This window comes from Rhincodon typus, chromosome 11 (genome assembly GCF_021869965.1).
Source record: "Rhincodon typus isolate 14 chromosome 11, sRhiTyp1.1, whole genome shotgun sequence".
NCBI classification, from domain to species: Eukaryota; Metazoa; Chordata; class Chondrichthyes; order Orectolobiformes; family Rhincodontidae; genus Rhincodon; species Rhincodon typus.
This window is the reverse complement of record NC_063342.1, coordinates 50,229,561-50,255,375: the sequence shown is the minus strand read 5'-3', so window position 1 is coordinate 50,255,375 and position 25,815 is coordinate 50,229,561. Positions and strand designations below refer to the sequence as shown.

At 39.1% G+C, this 25,815-nt stretch overlaps 1 protein-coding gene across 1 annotated transcript in view; it reads left to right on the top strand.

The window, feature by feature from the left end:
* The window catches only part of LOC109934154 (choline-phosphate cytidylyltransferase B), a 52,600-nt gene that overhangs the window by 23,225 nt on the left and 3,560 nt on the right, over positions 1-25,815 (top strand). Inside the window, exons 2-7 of the mRNA XM_020532973.2 lie at positions 6,859-6,958; positions 9,998-10,114; positions 11,838-11,989; positions 15,561-15,639; positions 18,732-18,874; positions 23,873-24,061. Coding sequence (XP_020388562.1) covers positions 6,859-6,958; positions 9,998-10,114; positions 11,838-11,989; positions 15,561-15,639; positions 18,732-18,874; positions 23,873-24,061 — 780 coding nt within the window. The remainder of the gene's footprint in view (positions 1-6,858; positions 6,959-9,997; positions 10,115-11,837; positions 11,990-15,560; positions 15,640-18,731; positions 18,875-23,872; positions 24,062-25,815) is intronic.

Below are 25,815 nucleotides of genomic sequence, written 5' to 3'. Positions count from 1 at the left end.
GACGAGCTGGGCTGGTTTTGGGATGTGGTAGGGGGAGGGGAGATTTCACACTAAACAATTGCACCTCCCAGTCACGAACCATTTCAACTCCCCCTCCCATTCCTCAGACGACATGTCCATCCTGGGCCTCCTGCAGTGCCACAATGATGCTACCCGAAGGTTGCAGGAACAGCAACTCGTATTCCACTTGGGAACCCTGCAGCCCAATGGTATCGATGTGGACTTCACAAGCTTCAAAATCTCCCCTCCCCCTACCGCATCCCAAAACCAGCCCAGCTCGTCCCCGCATCCCAAAACCAGCCCAGCTCGTCCCCGCCTCCCTAACCTGTCCTTCCTCCCACCTATCCCCTCCTCCCACTTCAAGCCCCACCCCCATCTCCTACCTACTAACCTCATCCCACCCCCTTGACCTGTCCGTCCTCCCTGGACTGACCTATCTCCTCCCTACCTTCCCACCTACACTCACCTCTACTGGCTCCATCCCCGCCTCTTTGACCTGTCTGTCTCCTCTCCACCTATCTTCTCCTCTATCCATCTTCTATCCGCCTCCCCATCTCTCCCTATTTATTTCAGAACCCCCTTCCCCTCCCCCATTTCTGAAGAAGGGTCTAGGCCGGAAACGTCAGCCTTCCTGCTCCTATGATGCTGCTTGGCCTGCTGTGTTCATCCAGCTCTACACCTTGTTACCTCAGATTCTCCAGCATCTGCAGTTCCTGCTATCTCTGAAACAATTTTAACCTCATCTGTTGCCTACATATTTGCATCTCAAGCAAATCACTGTATATCAAGCATCGACCGTTACTGATTCCTCACCTTTCTTGCCCATTGACATTGAGGTCAGTTGAAGTGTTTCCATTCATACCCTTTTGCGTAAAATTAATTCAGCACATATCTCGGCTTAAACCTAAACTCTGATGTGACATAAGAGGTTGTATGATTGTTCCCCGAGCTACTAGTAGGAGAATTTCTTGAGTGTTCCATCTTCAGGCAATGGACCCATGAGCTTTGGTGCACATGTGGATGTTGGTGAAGGACAAATCTGACTCAGCTTTGCTACCCACAGTGATTGAGGAAAAAGAGCCAATGGTACCACAAAACCCTAAAATAAGACCACAGCATGAACGTGATGTAGCAAATAAACAGCAACATCAATTTGCCTTTATTTACCACCCTTGAATATAGGAAAATGTCATAGAGTGATTTGCAGTAACATCATCATACTAAATTTGGCATTGTGTCTCATTAGAGGATGCTAGGGCAGATGAGCAACAGCCTGGTCCAAGAGATAGGTTTTAATGAGTATCTTAAATAAGGAAAGAGAGCAGGAGGGACAAAGAGATTTAGGGAGAGTATTCTAGAATTTTAGGACCTGGGCATTTGAAGACATGCTTAGGACAGAATGGTTAAAACTGGGGACAGTCAAGATGACAGATGGGACATATGGAATATTTCAGAGGTGTATATGAGTAGAAATTATACAGCTAGGAACAGGTGAGATCATGGAAGGGTTTGAAAACAAGATTGAGAGTTTCTAAATTGAGTTGTTACTTAATTGAGAACCAATGTAGATAAGTAATGGATGAGCAGAAATACGTTGCAAGTGAAAATATGGGCAACAGGGCTTTGGATAACCTCAAATTCACGGAAGTTAAAATGTGGGAGGTTGGCTAGGCAGATGTTGGAATCGAGTCTTGAGGTAATGGACATGAATGACGGTTTCAGCAGCAGAAAAACTGAGGCAAGTCAGAATTGGACAATGTTTTAGAGGTAGAAATATGCGGTGTAATTGATGGTGTGAATATGTCAGAAGCTCATCTGGCACCCAACTACTGATCTTAATATTATCCCACTATTCACAGTCTGCCAAAACAAAAATGGCCCATTTATTCCTACTGTCTATTTTCTGTCTGCTAGCCAATCCTTAATCCATGCCAGTATTTCCTCCTATCCCATGTGCTTTAATTTGGCTGATCAGCCTCCAATGGGAGACCTTATTAAAAGGCTTGTGAAAAGCCAAAAATATTACATCCTCACACCCCTTTATCAATTTTGCTGGTAATGTCCTCAAAAATCTCCAACAAATTAATCAAACATGATTTTCCATTCAAAAATCCATGCTAACTGTACCCAGCCAAATCATTTTTATCCAAGTGTCCACTTATGTACTTTATGATAAATTCAAGTATTTTCCCTACTACTGATGTAAGGTTGATATGTCTGTAGTTCCCTGGTTTCTTTATTGCTCCTTTCTTAAATAGCAGAGTGACATTGGCAAGCTTCCAATCTGCAGAAAGCATTCCAGAATCTATGTAATTTTGAAATATAATGACCAATGCATTAACGAGCTCGAGAACCATTCCCTTCAGCACTCTGGGATGTAGACTATCTAGTCCTGGGAAGTATCAACTTTCAGCCTCATTAATTTCTCCAGTACAATTTCCTTCCTAATCATAATATCCTTCAACTCTTCAATGTCTCTAGCCACTTGGATCTCTAATTCTGGGAGATTTCTTGAATCTCCCTCATTGAAAACAGACAAAGGAATCAAATAACTTCTCCACTGCGTCTCTAACCTCAATTATAAATTCTCTTGACCCTGCTTTATGGACCCACATCCATCTTTGCCAAAAGTTTTCTTTTAACATGTCTGTAGAGGTTTTTACAGTCCATTTTTATAAATATGTGTTTATATTATATTTTTCTTTCCTTTTCCATTTCTTGCTCTTCATTTGCTGTATTCTCAAACTTCCCAATCCTCCAATTTATTATTATTTCTGGCCACTTTATAAACCTTTGATAGTAAGCTTATACAATCCTTAACTTGCTTTGTTGGCTGTAGTTGATTGACCATTTTTGAGTTTTTGCACCTTGAACACATGTATGGTTGGTGTAAGTCACATACAGACTCCCCATTTTCTATGCACTGTCGTGACTTTTAATGTATTTTCCCAATCTAGCTCAGACAATTTCTATAATTTCATAATTCTATAAAAGTCTTCCATTATTCAAATTTAAAATCCTTCCTTCAGAACAATCTCACTTTCAAATAAAATACAAAATTCTATCATATTGCAGTTACTTAGCCTTAAGGGTTCTTTTACAATAAGGTTATTAATTAGCCCTTTTTGATTACATGTCCCTCTAGTCGGCTAATCAACAATCTGCTCTAGAAAGCCATCTCTAAGATACTTCAGAAGCATGTGTTCCACAGCTTTAGTGCTCAGTTGGCTCACCCAGTCTATATGCAAAAGGAAGTCACTCATGACAACTGTGTTGTCCATGCAATTATCTTTTCTTATCTCCTAATTTATACCACTACTGTTAGGTGACCTATAAATAATTCCAGCCAATGTCCGCTGCCCCTTTCTTTTCTGAGTAGTGTAAGAAGATGCTGCTGGTGGAAGAAAGGTGGGGCTAATGTCCCAAAGTGTAGTTTTGAAAAATTTTGGAAGCGTATGCTGTTGGAAACATGCTGCTCAAGTGTAGACAGCAAACTCCCAGGAACAATAATGTGATGATGATGACCCAGCAATGTTTTCCTATCTGTGGTGATTGAAGAATTTACATTGGCCAGGATACCAGGGAACTCCTCTGCCAGTCTTTGAAATGGTGCCAGTAGATATTTTACAATGACAAGAGCAGGAAGATGAAACCTTGGTTTAACATTTCATCTGAAACTCAGAGAGTGCAGTAGTGCACTTGAGTGTTAGCCATAATTTTAGTTCTCAAGTTTGGAAGTATGTCTTGAACTTGGAATCTTGTGATTCAGGGGTGAGATGCATCAATTGAGCTACAACTAACACAAACAATCTCAAAAGAATTTGCTTTGTGCTATCAATAGAAGCAAAATACCGTCTCAAAGTAATGGATGAAATGATTGGACTTGGCAATGTGCATCTTTTATGCGCTTACCATGTGCAACCATGTTTCAACCATGTGCATTTCAGCAATTATTTTGATGTTTTTGGCATACTGTAGAAATCCTGGTGTGTTTTCTTAAATTCATTAATTAAATTTGCTTAACTTGAGCTATTGAAATACAAGCTGAAGAAAAGCTTTGAAAATCAGGAGTCTGTTGCATGAATTCCTGTGTTTGTTATAGATAATGTCAGAAAAAAGTGACAATTGTAGACAAGCTTGGTTTGCAGTTGCATGCAAGTTTGCATTTTGCAGATGTCTCCCTGAGTTCCTTTTGAAAATTGTAGTACACTTATATTGAACATTATAGGTATAGCAGATCATAACATTGATCATAAACATACAAGTTTTCTAGTAAAAGAAAATCTGTACTATATATCTACAAATCTGTATGTTATTAAATGTCTTGTTTGGAAATGTACTTTCTATCGACAAACCCTGTTGCTGTGTTATAAAAGTGAACTGCCTTATTTTGGAGCAGATTTTCCTTTTTAGCACGAAGACATATGAACTCAGTGGAGTAAAGGCAAAATCAATAACAAATTTCTTATATATTTTAGTGAAACAAAATTGTAATTATCTGAAAGGGCAGCTAAAAGTGAAACCATAAAACATAACTGTAGCATTTGGAGTTTTATGAGAAAGGGCATGGAGTGCAATGGTAAAAGATGTTTTGCAAGGAGTGGTTAAGCCAAAATTGAAATTCTGTTTTTGATCACTCATATTGAAAGGACATTAGAGTCAAAGAAAGGATGACAATATAATTATATTTAGAGAACTGAGTATTTTCTTGGGTCAATGACACTGAAAGGAAATTCAATTGAAAATCGTACAATTATCAAGAGATGCGAAAGGGAAACCTTTTTTTTGTCTGGTTTAGGAGTCAGAGATGAGAAAGGTTATTAATTTAAAATTGTGAGTTAGCATGAGTTTAGGAACATTTTTATTTCATAACCAGAGTTGTTATAGCATGAAAAATCCTGTCACATTGTATGGTGGGTGAAAAAATTTACATCTTTTAAGGAAAGATTAAATAAACATTTGAAGAAGTGGATGATGGAGAACTACAGTAAAAATGAAAAGGGCCAGTTTTCTTTTCCTAATTAACCAATCAGTATTAAAAGTTAAGTCAATTTAAATTAGATTGTTCATTAAAAGTATACAGTAGTTTTGTGAATCTCTTCATCCTACTAAATATGATGCCATCAACTTCAGCTCTCAGATTACAGCAGAAAGGCCTCAGTATAAACTAAGCATAAAATGGAGCATGTGTTGAGTTCAGAATTTTATTTGTAGAATGAATGCCATCTTAACATCTTTCGGGGGAAAACATCCTCATAATTCCGAATCACAGGAGACCACACATTCGGTAATAAATATTTTTAAAAAAGTAATATTTCTAATGGAGTCATGTGAGTCACAGTTACACAGTTACAGAGTCACAGATACTCTGGTAACAACTTATATTTGTATAACATTTTCAGTATAGAAAAAGCAGCTAATGATCAGTAACCATATTTGTGATAAATATAACATTGTAAATGTAATATTTTTTACGGAATTTGAAGTCCATTTATAAACTGCTGCTTTACATAATTTGAGTGCACATGAAGTTTGCAAGCTTATGATTCACTCTCTGGTAGTTTGGTGGTTGGTTCAGCATTTTATGGTACAGATTGGCCAAATTTCAATCACAGTGTCAAGTGAAATAATTCTTTTTGTAGCTTTTTCCAACAGCAAATCAGTTTAATCACTGGACAGTCATGAATGTGTTGGACAGAAATGAACATTTTATATTTATTTTTATTTAACAGTGACTTTATGAAATGCCAAATAACTTAAACAGTCACAAATCCAAAGAAAATGAAAATAGGGGATTTGTTTTAAACATGGGGAAGGATGATTTATTCATTGCTGTTTTAGCAGTTGGGTGCCCTATCACCTGATCCCACTGATGTTCAAAGGAGTTTTCAATGGTGTGGCTCATCAGGAAAGATGAACCGTGAATGGGATGCAACACAGCTCCACTGGAAACCAGTGCTTGTAGAGATAAAATGAGACGCTTGCTTATATTAATTTTATGTTCCATTGATTTTAGGTAATTGTGAGTTGATCTGATTTGATGTGTTTAAAGTGGTAAAAGAGTTTGAAAGTGTAGATCTGGCAAAACTATTTCCTCTGGTAACAGAATCAATAAGAAGAGGACATAATTCTAAAATTAGAGGTGCCTATTCAGGAGTTAGAAATTAGGAAGCACTGTGCAAGAAACATACATGTAAAAAGTGGAAACTTTCTCTTCCAAAGGCATGTGGATTCAGGGACAATTGGAGCCATCAAGATTGGGATAGCTCGAGCATTGTTAGGTTACAGTATCAAAGTTTATGGAGGAAATCAGGAAAATCAGTCATGCCATGATCTTGCTGGAGCACACTCAAGTAACCGAACAGCCTACACTTTTTTTCAAATGTTCCTATATTCTTATTTGAACTCTATTTATGTCTTTACCTTGACTTTTATCTTGTGACAAGGAGGAAGTTAATTGCAACTCAGTGTAAATTGCTGCATTTGAAAGGTTGCTGCAACAAGACTGGCTAAAATACACATTGCTATACTAATAAAATGAGTCTCAATTTACCTGTGATACTTTGTCATCATTTCATCTTGGTATTATTGTACTATATTCTGAGTTAAATAGAGTTTCAAGTTCCTCTTTCTATAGCATTGGATTTAAAAAGTAGATGATGTTTGTGGATATTAAGTGATTTGATACAAAGGTGTTATGTAAAGTGCTGAAGAGCCTGAAACTAATTGAACAATCAATCAGTAAAGTATTGTACAGCTTTTCTCCAGCTGTCAGAAACAATTAATGCTATAAACCATACAAAAGCACTGAAGAGTATGCCCTAATTCTTATTTTCTTTCCCTTGTTTTTCTCTTCAGACATTCACTGAACCTGCTGCATTTGCAGATGAAACAAGCTGTCAGTGCAAGGCTCCCCACGAAAGATTGACTATTGCTCAGGCCCGTTTTGGAACACCAAGTTAGTCTTTGATTTCCTAACATATACATTTTTTCTTATTACGCTTTGCAATATTTTCAAGGCATTATGCCAGTTCAAATTGGGTCTGGGAATTAAGATCTGAAAAATATTTTATTGACTTTACCAGATTGCAGCCAAAGCCATTTGTCAGTGAAGTTAACAATCAGCCTTTGTTTCTCTTCTGGCATTTTCCAAAGGACGCATTGTGGCCTCCTTACAAACAACAATCTCATTGCATTGACCATTATCTTACCAACTTATCCATTCTGAAGAACAAAGATACCACAGGCTTCTTATTTCCCCTATCAACAATTTCCTCAAATCCTCCTTCCCACCATTTCTTTACACTCACCACCAACAACAGTGTGTGGACTTCAAGCGCTCCTTTGTCTCTAAGGTTATGGACACTCATTTTCTCCTCAAAGACACATGGGCATGAAAATTTCCAACAGGAGGCCAGGACATCATTAACAATCTGGCAACAGGCAGTCTGTTGGTCAGCTATCCATTTGATAAAATCTGTCCCTGTGATTAAACTTCCAATCTGGATTTGCTCAATCCCAAGATATAGAAGGAGATCTAATCAAAGTTAAATCTGAATAAAAACAGAAAGTCCTGGAGAAACTCAGTAGATCTGGTAGGATCTGTGGAGACAGAAACTGAGCTGATGTTTTGAGATCAATTTTCGGCATTCCAAAGAATAGTTGGATTGAACTCAAAATGTTAACTTTGTTTCTTTCTCCATAGATGCTACCAGACGTGTTAAAGTTCTCCAGCACTTTCTGTCTTTTACTTTTCTAGATCTCCGGCATCTGCAGTACATTGCTCTTACATGAATTACATTTTTTTTTAACTGTGCCTATGGTCCATTTTCTGATCTCCTCCTTGACCTCTTGGCAATCTTTGACAGTGCTGACCATACCCATGATCCTCAAAAGCCTCTCTTTGAAGTCTAGTTCATTGGAGTTGCTTGCAGTTTTCACTTATCTACCTAATTAGAACTATAGCATCGCCAGCATCTCGTCCTGTCCCACACTGTTAACCATGGCAAACCCAAGAGTCAGATTTCTCCCTAGCCTATATGCTGCCCTTTGACATTACTCAAAAACATGTGTCAGTATCCAAATGTATACTGGTGACATTCAGCTCTCCCTCTTCATCAACTGTCTTGCTTTTGTAGGTCATGTCTACTTCTCAACAGGATGATAACTGGGGAGATTCTATGGTGTGTAGGTGATCCACTTGTGGCTGGAGTTAGAATTTCTGGACTGTGGCAAGATCAGTTTTTGAAAAACCAAGTAAATGTTATCATTGACAACAAGGTGCAGGGCTGGATGAACACAGCAGGCCAAGCAGCATCATAGGAGCAGAGAGGCTGACGTTTCGGGCCTAGACCCTTCATCAGAAAAGGGGGAGGGGAAGGGGGTTTTGAAATAAATAGGGAGAGAGTGGGAGGCCACTGCAACTCTCTCGTAATCTCTTCCTCCTATTTTGAGACACAGTCCAGGAGGAGTGTAGGCCTCCCACTGAGCAATTTGGGCAGTATAATTGTTTTTGAATGTCAGGCATTTCCTCTATGACAATGAAAGTGGCACAGAGGGGAATTGTGAGCCACATGTTGAGTGAGAAGCCCTTTGTCACCTAGCAACCAGTCTCTGATTTGTCACAGTGGTTGGAATGTAATGGGTGAACTACCACCATGTGTGTGCTATGCCTCCAGCAAGATATTCATACCTGATGCAGCAATACTTACGCTAACTTCCCTAGCACAAGAACCAGATGTGAATAATGAGGTACTGAGAGATTCAACAGACATTTATTTCAACTCCTGATGTGTCCACATATTACATTCATAGGAACTTCAGTGTCAGGGCTATTAATTAGCTATTCAGTTACAAAGAGCAGTACATTTCCATCATATCAAGCTTCTTGTGGCCCATTTTAAATGGAACTAAGAGTTTTATAACATTCTATTATCTGGTGATGATATCATGAAGATGTCTCTTTGTGCCATTGGGAATCTCTCCACCCTGACAAAGTCTTGTGTCCATTTCTCCTGCAACTCTCTGGATGTTACAACATCTTTGTTCTTGGCAAGGTTCTCCAATTCATTACAGATCCAAATGGAATTGCTAAATTTGTCAAGTTCCCAGGGAGAGATGTCAAACTGGCTCCCTTACTTTATATACTCGCCTCCCCGGTTGGTCACTTCAAGGTTAATTTAAGAAAAGGATTCTTCCATTGTGGTATTTTCCTCCCAAACCAAATTAGTTTATGTTTTTAAAGGAACTAATTTAACCACACTTACATAAGTGAACAATAGAGTGAATTTATTTGTTAGAAAGCAAGAAAAAATAATAACAGAATACACATACACACATATTAGATTTGAGAGGTGAGCCCAAAAATATTTAACAATGCATAAAGATCAGTCTCTGGTTCTGTGAAGAGTAGATGATGGGACATTGTTTTCATTATGTTGAGTGATGTTGGTAGATGATTTTGAGAGGCTTGGCCTTGCAGGTCAACTGAAAGTGGTTTGACCTCTTTCCTTGTAACTGTAGTTTTCCTTGTTTTCTGGCTTTTAGTAAAAGCAGAGAGACTTCCTTTCTTTTTACTTGAAGCACAGGAATGACTAAAGGATTTCCTCAGCTGTGACTCTCACAGCACATAGCTTTGCCCATAAGGGCACCCAGACAAGGGCTGAAAACGGGCTTGTAACTCTTGTACCTGTATATTGTGTATCCTTGAAAGAGTAAGATATGTCTCTTGCCCTGACTGTTCTCTGTCCTCCCAATGAGTTCACAGTCTGAGATAACTCACAGGAGGTTTCAGTGATGCCAATATCAGCAATATTACAGAGCTAATTACTGCAACCAATATCTTAGATGATAATAGTCGAGAAAAAAAAATACCCAAACTTGTGATTTTATCTGACATGTATACCTTTGCTGTGTTTGATGTTCATTAGTGCAATACCTTTAATAGCTCCCATTTCCATGCTCATGTGTAATCCTGTGTTGGTTTATCCTTTTACAGTTGACAGACCAGTGAGAGTTTATGCAGATGGAATATTTGATCTCTTTCACTCAGGTCATGCTCGGGCTCTCATGCAGGCCAAAAATCTTTTTCCAAATACCTATCTACTTGTTGGAGGTAAGAATGGAGGGACAACCCATTTGTAACAAAATGTGCAAGGCCAACTTAAGAAGCAAACTTTTATGGATGACTCAAAGACTAATTGAGAAATTATGATGATTACACACATCAAAAAATGTGACGGATATTGCTTTGTTGTATATTTGACCCCATTTCCCCATAGACCATTAGTTCTGCCATTGCTGGGGTGCATCTGTTAGAAGAGAAATGCAGTCTGCTCTTACAGATTGTTCCCCATACTTTCAATGGAAGATAGTCCTCCTGGATGAGAACTGCTGCCTGGTTCAGTTGAGAGCTAATGTTGACTTGGTCTCTGATCTTGTGTACCATTAGTTGTGTCCTGACGATGTTCCCAATGTGAATAGCACATCAGTACAAAAGTGCTAAATAAAAGTGGCTGCTTTACCTATTGACTCCCATACATTTTTATGTTATTTTCTAGATTTTTCCATCACACACTCATGCTTGCCAAGTGTCACTCAATTTTTGGTTTAAAAATATAACCACTTTTGATGATATCACTCTAAAATATAAGCACTGCTTCAAATCTTTAAATGGATTTGCAATCTGTATCATTCTTGCTTTTCTCAAATGTCACCTCTATTATTTCTTCAGTGTTGACAGTTCTGCTCATATCCTCCTACAGCTCCTTTGCTCAGTAATCAAAATGTTCTTGCAACAAGCAATTTTTTTCTTTGATGCAAGTATTGAAGAATACATTAGTGTTAATGACAAGATAAAGTACTGTCAGGTATATTAATAGTTTGATCACAAGAGAAAGTTATAAATTTTCATTGCAAGTGATGGTTAAATAACGGCACACACAATCAATCTTGTACCCAACATATTCGACATGAAAGCAAAGGAAGAGTCATAGAGAAGGAGAGATGCAGATTATTTGTGATTTAACTTATCTTTAAGATATGTACTGACAAACCGTATGACTTAGAGTATCTTTAAAACCAGAGTTGCTCAATGAATAGTGTAAATATTTGCTGTATTAGTTACCCTCTTCCTTGATGCCACTGACCACATTGTGTTCCATTTATACACTACTTTCACCTATTCTCTACTGCTGCTTTCTAAACAACTGCTAGACATTGCCAGTGACTTGATTTTCTGCATTCCCTTCCCATATGCAAATGACAGACTTTTGCTTGACTTGCTTGCTATTCTCCTATAATACTACATCTGAAAAGGGTGACTGTCTGTGTGGAGTTTGCACATTCTCCCCGTGTCTGTGTGGGTTTCTTCCGGGTGCTCCTGTTTCCTCCCACAGTCCAAAGATGTGCAGGCTAGGTGGATTGGCCATGCTAAATTGCCCATAATGTTCAGGGATGTGTAGATTAGATGGGTTATGAGGGATGTGTCTGGGTGGGATGGTCTGAGGGGCGGTGTGGACTTATTGGGCTGAAGGGCCTGTTTCCACACTGTAGGGATTCTATGATCTATGAAAATAATGGATATAAAGTAATTACAAATTGTGTAGTAGCACATCGCTCTTATTGTTAAATTGGAGTGCTCTGTATTATATTGTAAAATATTGCACAAATTCAAATATTTTTATAAGATCATTTTTCTTAAAGTTGAAAGTACAGACAAAAAGGTGACATGGTGACAGCTATTCACAAAGGTTTTGTGACAGGGCCAGTATTGATGTCTATAAGAAATGCTTGTGTAATGGATTTCTAATAAGGATTGTTTGTGTATTTGGTCTCAGTGTGCAGTGATGACCTAACACACCAATACAAAGGTTTTACTGTCATGAATGAGATTGAGCGGTATGATGCCCTGAGACATTGCCGCTATGTTGATGAGGTTATCAGGGATGCACCGTGGACACTATCTCCAGAATTTCTTGAAAAACATAAGGTATGTTTTTTCAACTATCCTTTCCCCTCCTACCAAGTGGCTATGCATTTTGAGAAAACATTTGCATTTATTAACTGTTATAGCTGCTTACTAATTTTATAATTTGAGAAAATTAGTTGTATATAGATTATACAGAGAGGGGACATTCTTGCTCAAGTGACACAGAATTTCAAAGCTCAGTTAGACTCTCAGTAATAGGTGAAAGCACCCTCTACTGACAGATCATTGAAATGCAGTACAGGATCCAAAGTGAATTTGTTCATAATTCCTGTACGCTATCTGCATTCACAATTTTACAATGAATTTGTATGAGAATATTTATGCTGAATGTTCCCTGTATTAGCATTTAATGGGAAAAAGCACTTCAAATGAAGATTAAATCTTCAATATAATTGAAAAGCCCAATGTGTTTGTTGTATTTTGGTTACAGGTTTCCCACCACTGGTGGAACTCTGGGGCGTGATGCTCAGATTCACCACTATTTCGTTTTCTTGAGCCTAACTTTCAGTTGGTTCCCCAAATTTAAGGAATTTTAAATGTTGAAATTTAAAGCCTGTTCCCACTATTCCTCTCCTGTCATCTGCTGGTTTAGTCAGTTAGTAGTGGGATTTGGTGGGATGCTCCCGCTCTTGGTGCCATTGGAGCCAACAACCAAGTGGTTCTTGAAACTTCCAACTACAGTGCCCACTCTTGCTTTCTTCAATAGAGGGCTAGTCCTCAAGGGTCAAGATCTTCCCACTGTTGTGGTTAGAGACTGAATCCTGAGTTGTGGCACAACATCAGCAAACCACCACCACTGCAGCCTAACGCCTATTAAATGTACAGAAACCCAAGGCAGACTGCCATTCACCTACTCTTCAATTATACCTCTGTCGTTTCGGGCCACTATCTCCCTGCTTCTGTCACTGGATTCACATCGCAACTGAACAACTGCTAAACTTTAATATAGATCTGATCTGCAGTTCAGGCTGGATACTAACATGCAATAGGAGAACATAAATCAAGTTAGTGGAAGGATATGAAGAAGAGTAGAATATGTTATCTCTATGTCTATTTAATATGAAATAGAATCATAGAATGGATGTCGTCCCTAAATTGCACCCAAATTCAATGGTTAGGATTTGGAATGTTTTGCTGTAGACATCTACTGCAGTTGTGTTTCATTTTGGATAATCTCGACCTGTAAAGCTCCATGTACGGTAGTCTAGACATCCGAACTACTCTGCCATGCGATTGCCTAGATTGTTGAGATAACAGTATTTATTAGTTCATTATTATCTCTTTTTGCTTTCTTCACATACTAATTTACGCAAGCAATAACAGACAGGACAAATAAAAATGAAACTTACTGCTGCAAATTTATATGAACCACTACAAGTAATGAAAGCAGAAAACAGCACTTCCCTCACTGTGCTATGTTTTCAACTTTTACCAAATTCCCTATATTTGCAGTCCATTGCCACTTCACTTTTTTATTAACAGTTTTGGTAATCATTACGAGCGGTAAAACTGACCATCCACAGTCACAAATAATCAAAAGTTTGTACTTGGACTCACGGTGAACAACACCATAAGTAACCATGGTATATGATTACAATTCTTGCATATTGCGTGCATTCTTGTCCACATTAAGCTGGTTTCATGTGTCATGATTTTTGAGTAACAATGTAAAGATGGTAGCTGAATATATTGATATCTTCGAGTAGAAGAAATAACTCGTCAGCATCTCACAAATTTCTGGCTATTTTTAAAACTGGAAGCTGAGGTCTTTCCACCACTAGGTGACACTGTAGTGCGACTCTTGTGGATCCACTCATCTCTTTTATCCTGGGCAAAGTTCTAAAGTTTGCTTGTCGCCTGTTTCTCCAAATAAATACTTGATTCCGCTGTATTGACAAATATTTTTAATTTTAGTCACTCTCCCAACAGGTATAATTTAAAACTAATAACATTCCTCCTTGTCATTTGAGTGGAAATTCCTTGTGCTGTGCTCTGAATAGGAAGTAATTTGTCACCTGAAGTAGGAAGCTCCAATCATGTTTACAGAATTATGTCTCTAAATTATTGCAGGTTCGGCCACTCCGCTCCTTTACTGTTAATTTATTTCATTGACTCCAGGATTCATGTGAGCCTGCAAAGGTCTGATTTTGTTAAATAATTGCTTTGGGAAAATGCCACTTTTAGAACATTTATTAATTATCTATTTCATTTGAATTAATCACATTCCAACATTGAAATAGGCTTTGGAATTCCTAAAAGACATTTCTTCCTCCACAATTTCATTTCTTTTTTGCCCTACCCTTCCTTTTTTTCTAGACTATTTCATTGGTTTCTTGCATCTTTCTTGTCATTTCAGCCTATCTTCTCTCTTCTTCCATGCACTTGTCTGTGCATTAACTCCATGCTCACTGTGCTTTATGACATGAATCTTTTCTCTTTTTGGTCTGCTGCATTCATTCATCCATCCAACTCCTGTTTATTTACACAAGAACATAAGAAATAGGAGGTGCGGGTTGATCAGCCCTTCAAGCCAGAACTGCCTTTGATCCTCTGAACCTTGCCTCCTCATCATCTCTACTCCACATTCTGCTATTGGTGGCAAAGCCTTCAGTCATCTCTACATCACTCTAAAACTCACTACGTAAAACTCTTTACAACTCTCCTTTGAACATTCTTTTCATCTTCTAATTCTTTCTTTGCTGTTTGAAACGTAATTTTCCTTGATGAAACAATTTGGCACACATTAAGTTTAAAACATTATGTAAAAGCAAATTGTTATGTTTCTTAGGAGTTGTATCATTAAGAATATGACAGAATCTACATTGAACTTGTTCTAATGAGCTATTCTACTGAAATTCTACATAGAAACATCAATAGGTCATTCAACTCTTCCAGTCTATTTTGGCATGGCTGATCTGTACCCCAACTTTATTTGCATATCTTTGTTCTATAATCACATATTCCCATTCTTTCAAAACTCTATCAATCTCTGTCTTCTCAGTGATAACCTGACAGATACTGACCTTGTGCACAATTCAATTTAGTTTTATTCTAGACTTGCAGCACCATTAATGTAGCCAGTAGTCCAGGATGATTTGATTTCCAATATTATTTCTCTCTTTCTGTAATAACAGCTGATACCAGTCCCAAGTCAATTCTTTTGAAACCTTCATTGTCTTAGCATTGTAAAAATAAAATCTTCAGTTACAAATGCAGGTAATTTTCACCTTGGGCAGTAGTCTAGCTGAGTGGATTGCCTGTTGGTGGTCATACACATCCAATTTTCACCCAGCTGGTTTTGAGAAGTTGAAAATCAGGAGAATTCTCGTAATGAAAGGCAATCACTCTATCAGATTACTGCCAAGCTCATGAGGATGAGAACTGTACGCAAAGAACCTCTGTGGCACAGGATGCTTCATTTTGACATCCTTTGTATTCACTTCTCTGATAAGGCTAAGACAACAGAAAATAAAATAAAATCTAGCTGTGTCACATTTGAATCTCACTTGAGTAACTGATTGGTTGAAAATTCTTCATGTTGTAAATTATTTATAATGACACTTTCTCTTAGATTGATTTTGTGGCACACGATGATATTCCATACTCCTCTGCTGGATCAGATGATGTCTATAAACACATTAAGGAAGCTGGTATGTTCTTGTTGATCTAACCCTCATACATTTGCTGTAATTGATAATGGATAAAAAGTTCACAAACACATATACTTAAAACATATGGTTGGAGTTCCAATTCTTCCAATATTTGCCTTCATCTGGCTGTTCATTGCATACAGAACAAAAACAACCTACTTTTCTGAGAACCTTTAACGTAGAAAAATATGCCAACATATTTTAGAGAAGCACAAGAGAAAAGTCAAAATAGAGTTTACAAGGACAACCAAAGATGTTATCAGAGAGGTGAGTTCCAAAAAGCATCTGAGAAGAGCGAGAAAGATAGAGACATTTAGGGCAAAATTCTACTGGGAGCATGATTGTCAGTATTAGTTTGGAGGTACACAAAAGAAACTAGTGTCAGGTGAATAGAAAGTTTTGTTCATTTATAGGGCTGGTGGGGACCTATACAAATAGGGAAGATGTGAGATCAGAAAGGACATTAATCATAAGGATACAAATCTAAAGCATAAGGCGTTGGGGGATTAGAGCTGATCCAAATCAGTGAAAATAGATTTGAGGGATAAGAAGGAATTGACACACAATAAGGTATATATAAGCAGAAATTTGGGTGAGCTGAGCTATACAAAGGTTAAAGATCAGGAGCTTAGCCAGGAGAATACTGGAGTGCTCAAGGCCGAAGACAAAACAGGCATTATGCAGCAGCACTATGCATTCACCCCCTATAGCCTGTTCTGCTTTAATAAGATCATGGCTGATCTGTTCATGGCCTCAAATCCACATTCCCACCTATCACTGATAACCTTTGACTCCCTTGTTCATCAAGAATCTATCTGTCATTACCTTGAAAGGTTTCAAAGATCTTGCCTTCATTGTCCAGGAAAGAGTTCCAAAGACTTGAGATCCTCAGAGAAAAAAAATCTTTACATCTCCATCTCAAATGGTGAACTGTGTCCCCTAGTTCTAGCCTCTCCACAAGGAGAAACATCCTTTCAGCATCTGTTCTGTCAGTTCCTCTCAGGATGTTAATCTTCAATAAGATTACCACTCATTCACTCAAACTCTGATGGACACAATGACTATCCTGATAAGATAATCAACCACTCCCCATCTTATTAACAGGTGAGTGAACCTTTTCTGGACAACTTCTAATGCATTTGCAACCTTTCTTAAATAAGGAGACCAATACTGTATAAAGTACTCCACATGTGGTCCCACCAATGTTTTGTACAACTGTAGCAAAACTTTGCAACTTTTACATTCTATTTCCATTGTAACAAACAATAATATTCTATTTATCTTTCTAATCACTTGTTGTACCTGCATTCTAACTTTGTGTGATTCATGTACCAGGACACCCAAATCCTTCCATAGCTTAGGCTTCTGCAATCTCTCTCAATTTCAATAAAATGCAATTTTTCTATTCTTCCCATCAAAGGTGGCCAAGTTCCCATTTGCCCACATTGTACTTGGTCTGCCAAATTTTATCACTCACTTTACCTACCTATATTCTTTGCAGACTCCTCAAACTCTTTTCACAACTTACTTTCCTCCTTATCTTTGTATCACAAGTAAAATTAACAACCAAACATTTAGTCCTTTCATCCAAGTCATTTAGGTAGATGGGAAATAACTAAGGCCCCAAAACTGATCCCTGTGGTACACCTTTCCTGACATCCTGCCAACCTGAAAATAGCCCAGTTATGTACACCTTATGCTTCTATTCATGTTAATGTTACCATCTGCACCATGGGCCCTTATTTTGCACTGCAACCTTTGATATTGCTCTGTGTCAAATGTTTTCTGAAAATAATACATCCACTAGTTCCCCTTTACTGATATTTCTTGTTACTTTTTGTGTGAACAAGGCAGTAGATGGGCTGAGATCGGAGCAGACAGACAATATTGTGAAGGTTCATGCAGTTGTTTATTGTGATAGAGAGGTTACAGGGTTGGAAGCTCAGCTCAGCATCAGTCAGGACTGTGAAGTGTGAGACATTGAGTTCAGCCTGACATTTTGATTAAAAACAACGTGGAGTCAGTGGTGAAGAGAAAGAACTTGTGATAGTTGTAAACAAAATTATTTCAATCTTCCTACTGGAGATGGATGAAAACTGGATGTCTGACAATATGGGATCAGTAGAGATGTTAAGAGAAGTGGTGGAGAGATAACCAGTCTGTGTCTGATGTCTTCAAGCTGTAGGTTGGAGATCAGAAAGAAGGGACAAGTTTGAAAGAAGGATCCTTAATGAGAGTTTGAAGGTCATAGTGCTAGAGTTCAGAAGAAAAGCCTGTTTGCTCAGAAGGGTACGTGTGCAGCTAAGCCAAAACAGCTTTTCAGAGCTCATTAGAACAGAGAGTTTTTGAAGGGGGATGGTCAATCACACTGAGGTCTACACAGAAGGAAAGGAGTAAAAGGAGAGTCCTTGAACCACAGTCATAGTAATAGAGAATGCTGTTTCTGATTTTCATTGGGGCTGGGATGGTGCTATAGAGGAACCTCACTGGAGAAATTCAAACAGGGAGGAAGCAAATTGCACACACGATATAACTGTCCATTTTTACAACGATGCACTTTTTGAGTTACATTGCTTCCCTAAATATTCCTGGGTACAATTTTTTTTCACAAAACTGGCCAAGTGGTTTAAACCTTTGACTGATCTGTCAGTGCAGCCTTGTTTTCAACCAGCAGCTGGCACTCTATAAAAAGCCAAAGCTCTTGAGTGTTTTTCTTGGGTGAGCAAACCTACCCTAAGGCAACATAGACAGATTTTACATTTGAGGTAAAAGCTGCCAAGTTCAACTTCTTATACCACCAGAACTGAAACTGACTTGACAGTCTCAAAATTGTGAAGTAAAATGTTCACACACTTCATTGGCACTACATTATCACCCAGTTTCCAGAGAAAAAGAATTGCTATTTCAAAGAAGATTTGTATTTATATAACACTTTTCATTTTCTGAGAACATCCTAATGTTCCTTACAGTCAATCATCTACTTTTGAAGTACAATCACTATTGTAATGGAGCATTTTACATAATACAGCTAATACATAATGATTTTAAATAGTCAGTTTAAGTGACCTAGTGCAATTTTTTTTAACTTTTAGGCATGTTTGTCCCGACTCAAAGAACAGAGGGCATCTCTACATCTGACCTTATTACCAGAATTGTACGAGATTACGATGTTTATGCCCGACGTAATCTTCAAAGAGGGTACACAGCCAAAGAGCTTAACGTTAGTTTCATAAATGTGAGTCTCCTGTTATGGTCTGGACTTTCCTTGTTATTGTACAGTGTCCAAACTAAATGCTAGCTTTGCCTAGTTCAGACTTGAAAAGATTGCTTACAATGCACATTTCTCTGCAGCAAAGATTCTGGTCTGCTGGGAAAGAAAGTCCCTATTAACAATAACAAAAGCTGCCCTACTGACGTAGACTCGGCATAACTTTCATGCCAGTAGTATGAAAAGAATAAATTAAGCTTGGTGTTGTTGAATTGTACTATTTATTTAATTCATGTTGATTAGCAGACTGTATTTTTATTCCAACAGCTTGTTGTTTAGTTTGATTTCTCCCTGTTCTTTTTGGCAGTATTGCTAACACATTTCCTATTCTCAGTGGAGTCTGAGTCACTGATTTCTTTATGTGGTTAAATGTCAATACAATTCCAAGGACTGACCCGTTTTTATTTTTCTTCCTCTAACCCTTGAGTTGCTTTTTCCCAGATGCCCATCCAACGAAGAAGAAACAAACATGGTTGCAACACACAGACACATTCAAATTCTCAGCAGCTATGATTTACCACTCTGGTATTCAGAAGCAAAATGCTCACACACTGCGAGCAGTTTAAAGTGAAGCTTTATCTCCACTGTAGCCACTTTGGGAGAACTTTCTGTTGCTCACATTCTCTGTTATTGCAGGAAATTTCTAATTTCATAATTAATTTTCTTGTTCACTCATTGTGTATTGTGGGCTTCATAGGTAATGACACCATATTCCCAGATAATCATAGGGCTTTTGTCTCATTAGTGAGAGGTGACTGGTGGTGGTTTAACCTGAGGGTCACCGCAGCTCAAGCAAAGGGAAATGTTGAGATGGAGAGTCTTTCACAGTAACCTCAGCCAGTGCCAGAATTGAACCCATCCTATTGGCATCCCTCTGCATCACAAACCAAGCGTTCAGCCAACTGAGCTAATGGACCACCCAAGCATGCCCATGGACAGTAGTCCAAACTGATCTGATGGTATTTTACAAGAAAGATCTGTTTTCCTCACTGACACTGAAGTAACCAATCTGGTCAAGTGGCAGATTCAATCACCTCTATAAGCAAGGAAGCAAAAAAATCACTGTTTTTGTTATCTGCACGTTGACTTGAATCAAATATTTTCGGACGTGCTAATGGTTTCTGAGAATTACAAAAGTTACATGTCAGTGAGTTGCTAGATTTAATTTCCTGAAATAAACCTTCCCGTAATAAACAGGCCCAAAGTTGTCACAGTTCATTATCTTCAAAATTAGTTAGCAAAGTATTTATGAGGCAAGGATATCATTCCTAATGTGAAAACATCAACTGGTTACGTTGAATTATGCAGAATTGAGACAGCAGTGTTGGAATAGTAATGAACTTTACTTGACTTAAAGAACAACACTAAGATATCCATATTTAAAATTCTATTGCTGTGTCCTCCTATGTTGTAAACTCTGGATATTAAACCTGTTTGTGATGATATAATGTCAAGCGAATGAAAAAGTGATGAAAAAATGTCTAAAATATAGGCATCTGCTAAATGAATTCCTCTAATCCTATGTATGCCTCAGGATCCCTCGGAGTTAGAGAGAATTACAAATATGATAGTGAGTTGAGTTTGTCTTGTGCATGCAGACTCCACCGCTGATTGAGACCATTGTAGACTTGCCTTGGAAAAGATCTCCGCTCAAATATTAATGAGACGTATCTAAGGATTTAAAGTCCCAAATACCATCTTGTGTGACTCTGACTTGAAGGAAATTATTCTTTGTCACCCCTCTCAATCTATTTGCAGACTTTAACAAAGTTGTCCACACCATCTTCATTCTTAATATAGGGCATCCATGAGGTGCTGTTGGCTATTATCAGAAAAATTGTACTCCAGCACAAGCCACGACCTCACTGGCCCAGTTAATTCCCCACTCAAACATTACCATCAAGCCAGGGGATCAACCATTGGTTAATGGAGAGTGCAGGAAGGCATGCCAGGAGCAGCACCAGGCATACTTGAAGATGAGGTGTCAACCTGGTGAAGCCACCAAACAGGGCTACTTGCCGAACAGCGAGAGCAGCAAGTGATAGACAGAGCTAAGCGATCCCACAACCAACGGATCAGATCTAAGCTCTGCAGTCCTGTAACATGCAGTTGTGAATGGTGGTGAACAATTAAACAACTCACTGGAGGAGGAGGCTTCACAAATATTCCCATCCTCAATGATGGAAGAGCCCAACATATCTGTGCAAAAGATAAGGCTGAAGCATTCGCAATCTTCAGCCAAAGGTCGAGTAGATGATCCATCTTGGCCTCCTGCAGTGGCCCCCAGCATTACAGATACTAGTCTTCAGCCAATTCGATTCACTCCACATGATATAAAGAAACGGTTGGAGACACTGGATACTGCAAAGGCTACAGGACCTGACAACATTCCGGCAATAGTACTGAAGACTTGTGCTCTAGAACTTGCTGCTCCATGAACCAAGATCTTCCAGTACAGTTACAACACTGGCATCCAGTTGACAATGTGGAAAATTGCCCAAGTATGTCCTGAACATAAAAAACAGAACAAATCCAACCTGGCCAATTACAGCCCCAACTCCTGATCATCAGTAAAATGATTGAAAGTACCATCAACAGTGCTATCGAGCAGCTCCTGCTCAGAAATAACCTACTCAGTGACGCCCAGTTTGGGTTCCGCCAGGGCCACCCAGCCCCTGACCTCATTACAGCCTTAGTTTAAGCATGGACAAAAGAGCTGAATTCCAGAGGTAAGGTGAGAGTGACAGCCCTTGATATCAAGGCTGCATTCGACCGAGTGTGGCATCAAGGAACCCTAGCAAAACTGGAATCAATGGGTATCAGGAGCAAACCCTCTGCTAGTTGGAGCCATACCTGGCAGATAGGAAGATGGGTCATGGTTGTTGGAGGTCAGTCAGCTCCAGGAGATCTCTGCAGGAGTTCCTCAGGGTAGTATTCCAGGCCAACCATCTTCAGCTGCTTCATCAATGACCTTGCCTCCATCATAGGGTCAGAAGTAGGGATGTTCACCGAAAGTTGCACAATATTCAGCACTATTCGTGATTCTTCAGAGACTGCAGCAGTCCATGTTCAAATGCAATAAGATCTGGGCAATATCCAGGTCTACAAGTGGCAAGTATCAATCACGCCATACAAATTACAGGCTATGACCATCACCCTTTGACATTCATTGGTGTTACTATCCCAACTATCAACATTTACCAGAAACGCAAATGGAATCGCCCCAGAACACATGGCTACAAGAGCAGGTCAGAATATAAGAATACTGCAATGAGTACCTCACCTCCTGACTCCCCATAGCCGGTCCACCATCTACAAGGCACAAGTTAGGAATGCGATGGAATACTCCCCACTTGCCTGGATGAGTGCAGCTCCAAGAACACTCAAGAAACTTGACACCATCCAAGACAAAGCAGCTCACTTGATTGGCACCACATCCACAAACACCCACTCCCTCCACCACTCAGTAGCAGCAGTGTGTACTAGTTACAAGATGCACTGCAGACAACACCTTCCAAACCTAAAACCACTTCCATCTAGAAGGATAAGGGCTGCAGATATATGGGAACATCACCACCTTCAAGTTACCCTCCAAGGCACTCACCATCTTGACTTGGAAATATATTGCCATTCCTTCAAAGTTGCTGGGTCAAAATCCTGGAATTCCCTCCCTAATGGCATTGTGGGTCAACCCACAGCGCGTGGATTGCAGCTCAAGAAGGCAGCTCACCACCACCTTCTCAAGGGCGACTAGGGACATGTAATAAATGCTGGTCAGCCAGCTATGCCCACATCCCACAAATGAATGAAAGAAAAGTTGCCAAGACCCAGAACTCTGGAATTCCTTTTCTAAAGTTCTCTCCCCCTCTATTTTCTTGTATGCTTTTAAGATATTCCTTCAAACCTGTTTCTTGGGTTTAAGATTTTTGGTTGCCTAGCAGGATAACTGTTTATATGGCTCAATGTCTACTTTTGTTGTGTGATGTTTTTATGAAGGGCCTTGAGATATTTTACTTTGGTAAAGGTATATCAGATTTACACATTTGTACATCAGGTTTTGATCTCCCAAAAATGATCTGCTTTGCCAAATTTTACATATCGGTAACTCTTCTGAGATAAATTGTAGTTGGTTTGGAAGACAGAAATACAGTAAATTCAAATGGCAAAAACAAAAATGCAGCAAAATGATCTCAGGAGGATCCCAGGTTCCCTCACACTCTCAGCACTCACATTTCCCTTTGGTGAGATCTGAGATCTAAAGTTACCACTCTGCAAAGTACACTTCTGTTTACTTCAGCTGTAATGCACCACTGAATCCGAAATAATTTGCAAGGTAGGACTAAACGTCAGCAGCTTGCTGAGCCTGCATGTGTCCCTTTAGAATTTCTTGCTGCCATATTCATAACTGGATCTCCTAATTGAATCTTACCAACTTGGGAAGAAATACAGCCTTTGATTATTTTCTCCAGGCCATTTTTATACATGATGAAAATCTGGTACCCAATATTTGACACCTCCTTTTCATACGACATAAGGCCTACCTTTTGGGCTATTATTATCTGTCAGTTTTTTGGACTGTTGCACTTTTTCTCAGAACCGTTAACCAACTTTTGCTGGTGTCCTATTTAGGTGATCTGATAGATGGCTCAGCTCCTCACAGTGTGTTCTGCATTTCAAATGAGCAAAACAAACAGTTCTTGGAAGGATGTAGAGAGCTGAAAATTGACATGACACTGCTTTCTTATTCCACCTTGTGACTAGCTTATTCCAGCATTGGAAAAGGCCAGAAACAGGTTATCTACCTTTTTGATGAGGATCTATTTATGGGACTATGAAGGGAGGCAGGCAGAGAACTTGAGAGTGGACGAAGGTAGTTTTGAAATGGAATAGAATTAGATTGCAATGTACTTCATTTTCAGAGATTTTGCTTTCAGTCACTGAACTAAACGTTTCATTCTTTTTCAGGAAAAGAAGTATCGCTTCCAAAATCATGTTGACAAAATGAAAGAAAAAGTAAAGAATGTAGAAGAAAAATCAAAAGAATTTGTTTACAAAGTGGAGGAAAAAAGCCATGATCTTATACAAAAGTGGGAAGAGAAATCACGAGAATTTATTGGAAACTTTTTAGAGCTGTTTGGTCCAGATGGAACTTGGGTGTGTATCTCAAATTAATTTCCAAGAAGTTAGTGGAAAGGTTCTAGTGGTGTGTCAATTGCCTGTTATTAATATGGTATTAGAAAAGTTCATTATAGCTACAGTTCTTGGACAGAATTGAATTCTTTGTGGTTCCTGTTAATCAACACTGGTTTCTCAAGACATTCTTAAGTTAACACAAACAGCTGCAAAGAGAACAGAATATCAGTAAACATGTGTGACAGCTAATCATCATACTACACATATTCTAGGATAGAGGGGTTGCATTCTCTACAGGTTTTTGAACAATATTAGATTTTAGACTTTGTCAGAGTTGTGGAACTTCTCTCGTTTATTCTGCTGGTGACAGGAGCTGTGGCGCGCCATGTTTCTGAAGCACGTGGTCAAGATAAAAGTCTTTCTGGTCAGTTGTCACTAAATGTTGTGTGGTAATACCGCTAGCAAAGTTCTTGTTTATCTGTCAATGCTAAACAGTCGGCATTGCTTAGCCTCATTGCTAAATTTCTTTCAGCTCCGGTTTTGAAATAAGTTCTGAATAATTCCCACACAAGACTTGCTATCATATCACAGGCTTGCTGCGAAGCAAAGGAGTGAAAATTATTTTAAATAAATAGGTGCTATTAAAAACCAAACTTGCAGTCCCGTGTTTCACAGGACAGAAATCAAAGCGTCTTGGAGAGTGTCATACAGTGAAACATAGCAAAACTTATTAAGGATGTAATAACTGAGCATTTGGAAAGCAGTGACAGAGTCAGTCCTAGTCAGCATGGATTCACTAAAGGGAAATCATGCTTGACAAATCTTCTGGAATTTTTTGCGGATGTGATCAGTAGAGTAGACAAAGGTGAATCAGTAGATGTTGTGTATCTGGACTTTCAGAAGGCTTTTGACAAGGTTCCACACAAGAGATTAGGAAGCAAAATTAAAGCTCATGGTATCAGAGGTAATGTATAGACATGGATAGAGAACTGGTTAGCAGACAGGAAGCAGAGAGTTGGAATAAACAAGTCCTTTTCAGAGTGGCAGGCAGTGACAAGTTGGGTGCCACAGGGTTCAGTGCTGGGGCTTCAGCTGTTCACAATATATATTAATGAGTTGTACAAAGGAGTTGAATACAATATCTTCACATTTGTAGATGATACTGAGCTGGGTGGCAGTGTGTGCTGTGAGGAGGATGCTGAGAAGCTGCAGGGTGACTTGGACAGACTGGTTGAGTGAGCAAATACTCAGCAAATGCAATATAATGTGGATAAATGTGAGGTTGTCCACTTTGGTTGCTAAAACAGAAAGGCAGATTACTACCTGAATGGTGGCAGTTTTGGAAAAGGTGGGGTGCAACGAGATCTGAGTGTCATGGTGGAAGATTCGTGGAAGGTTGGGATGCAGGTGCAGCAGGCAGTGAGGAAAGCTAACGGCATGCTGGCCTTCATAGCGAGAGGATTTGAGTATCAGAGTAAGGATGTCTTGCTGCAGTTATACGGGACCTTGGTGAGGCCACACCTTGAATGTTGTGTGCAAATCTGGTTTGCTAGTCTGAGGAAGGACATTTTTGCTATTGAGGGAGCCCAGTGAACCTTCACCAGACTGATTCCCGGGATGGCAGGACAGAGATATGAAGAACCACCGGATCGACTGGGCCTGTGCTCGCTGGAATTTAGAATAATGAAGGGGAATCTCATAGAAACAGTCTAGATGCATGAAGAATGTTCCCAATGTTAGGGAAGTCCAGAACCAGGGGTCACAGTCTAAGATTA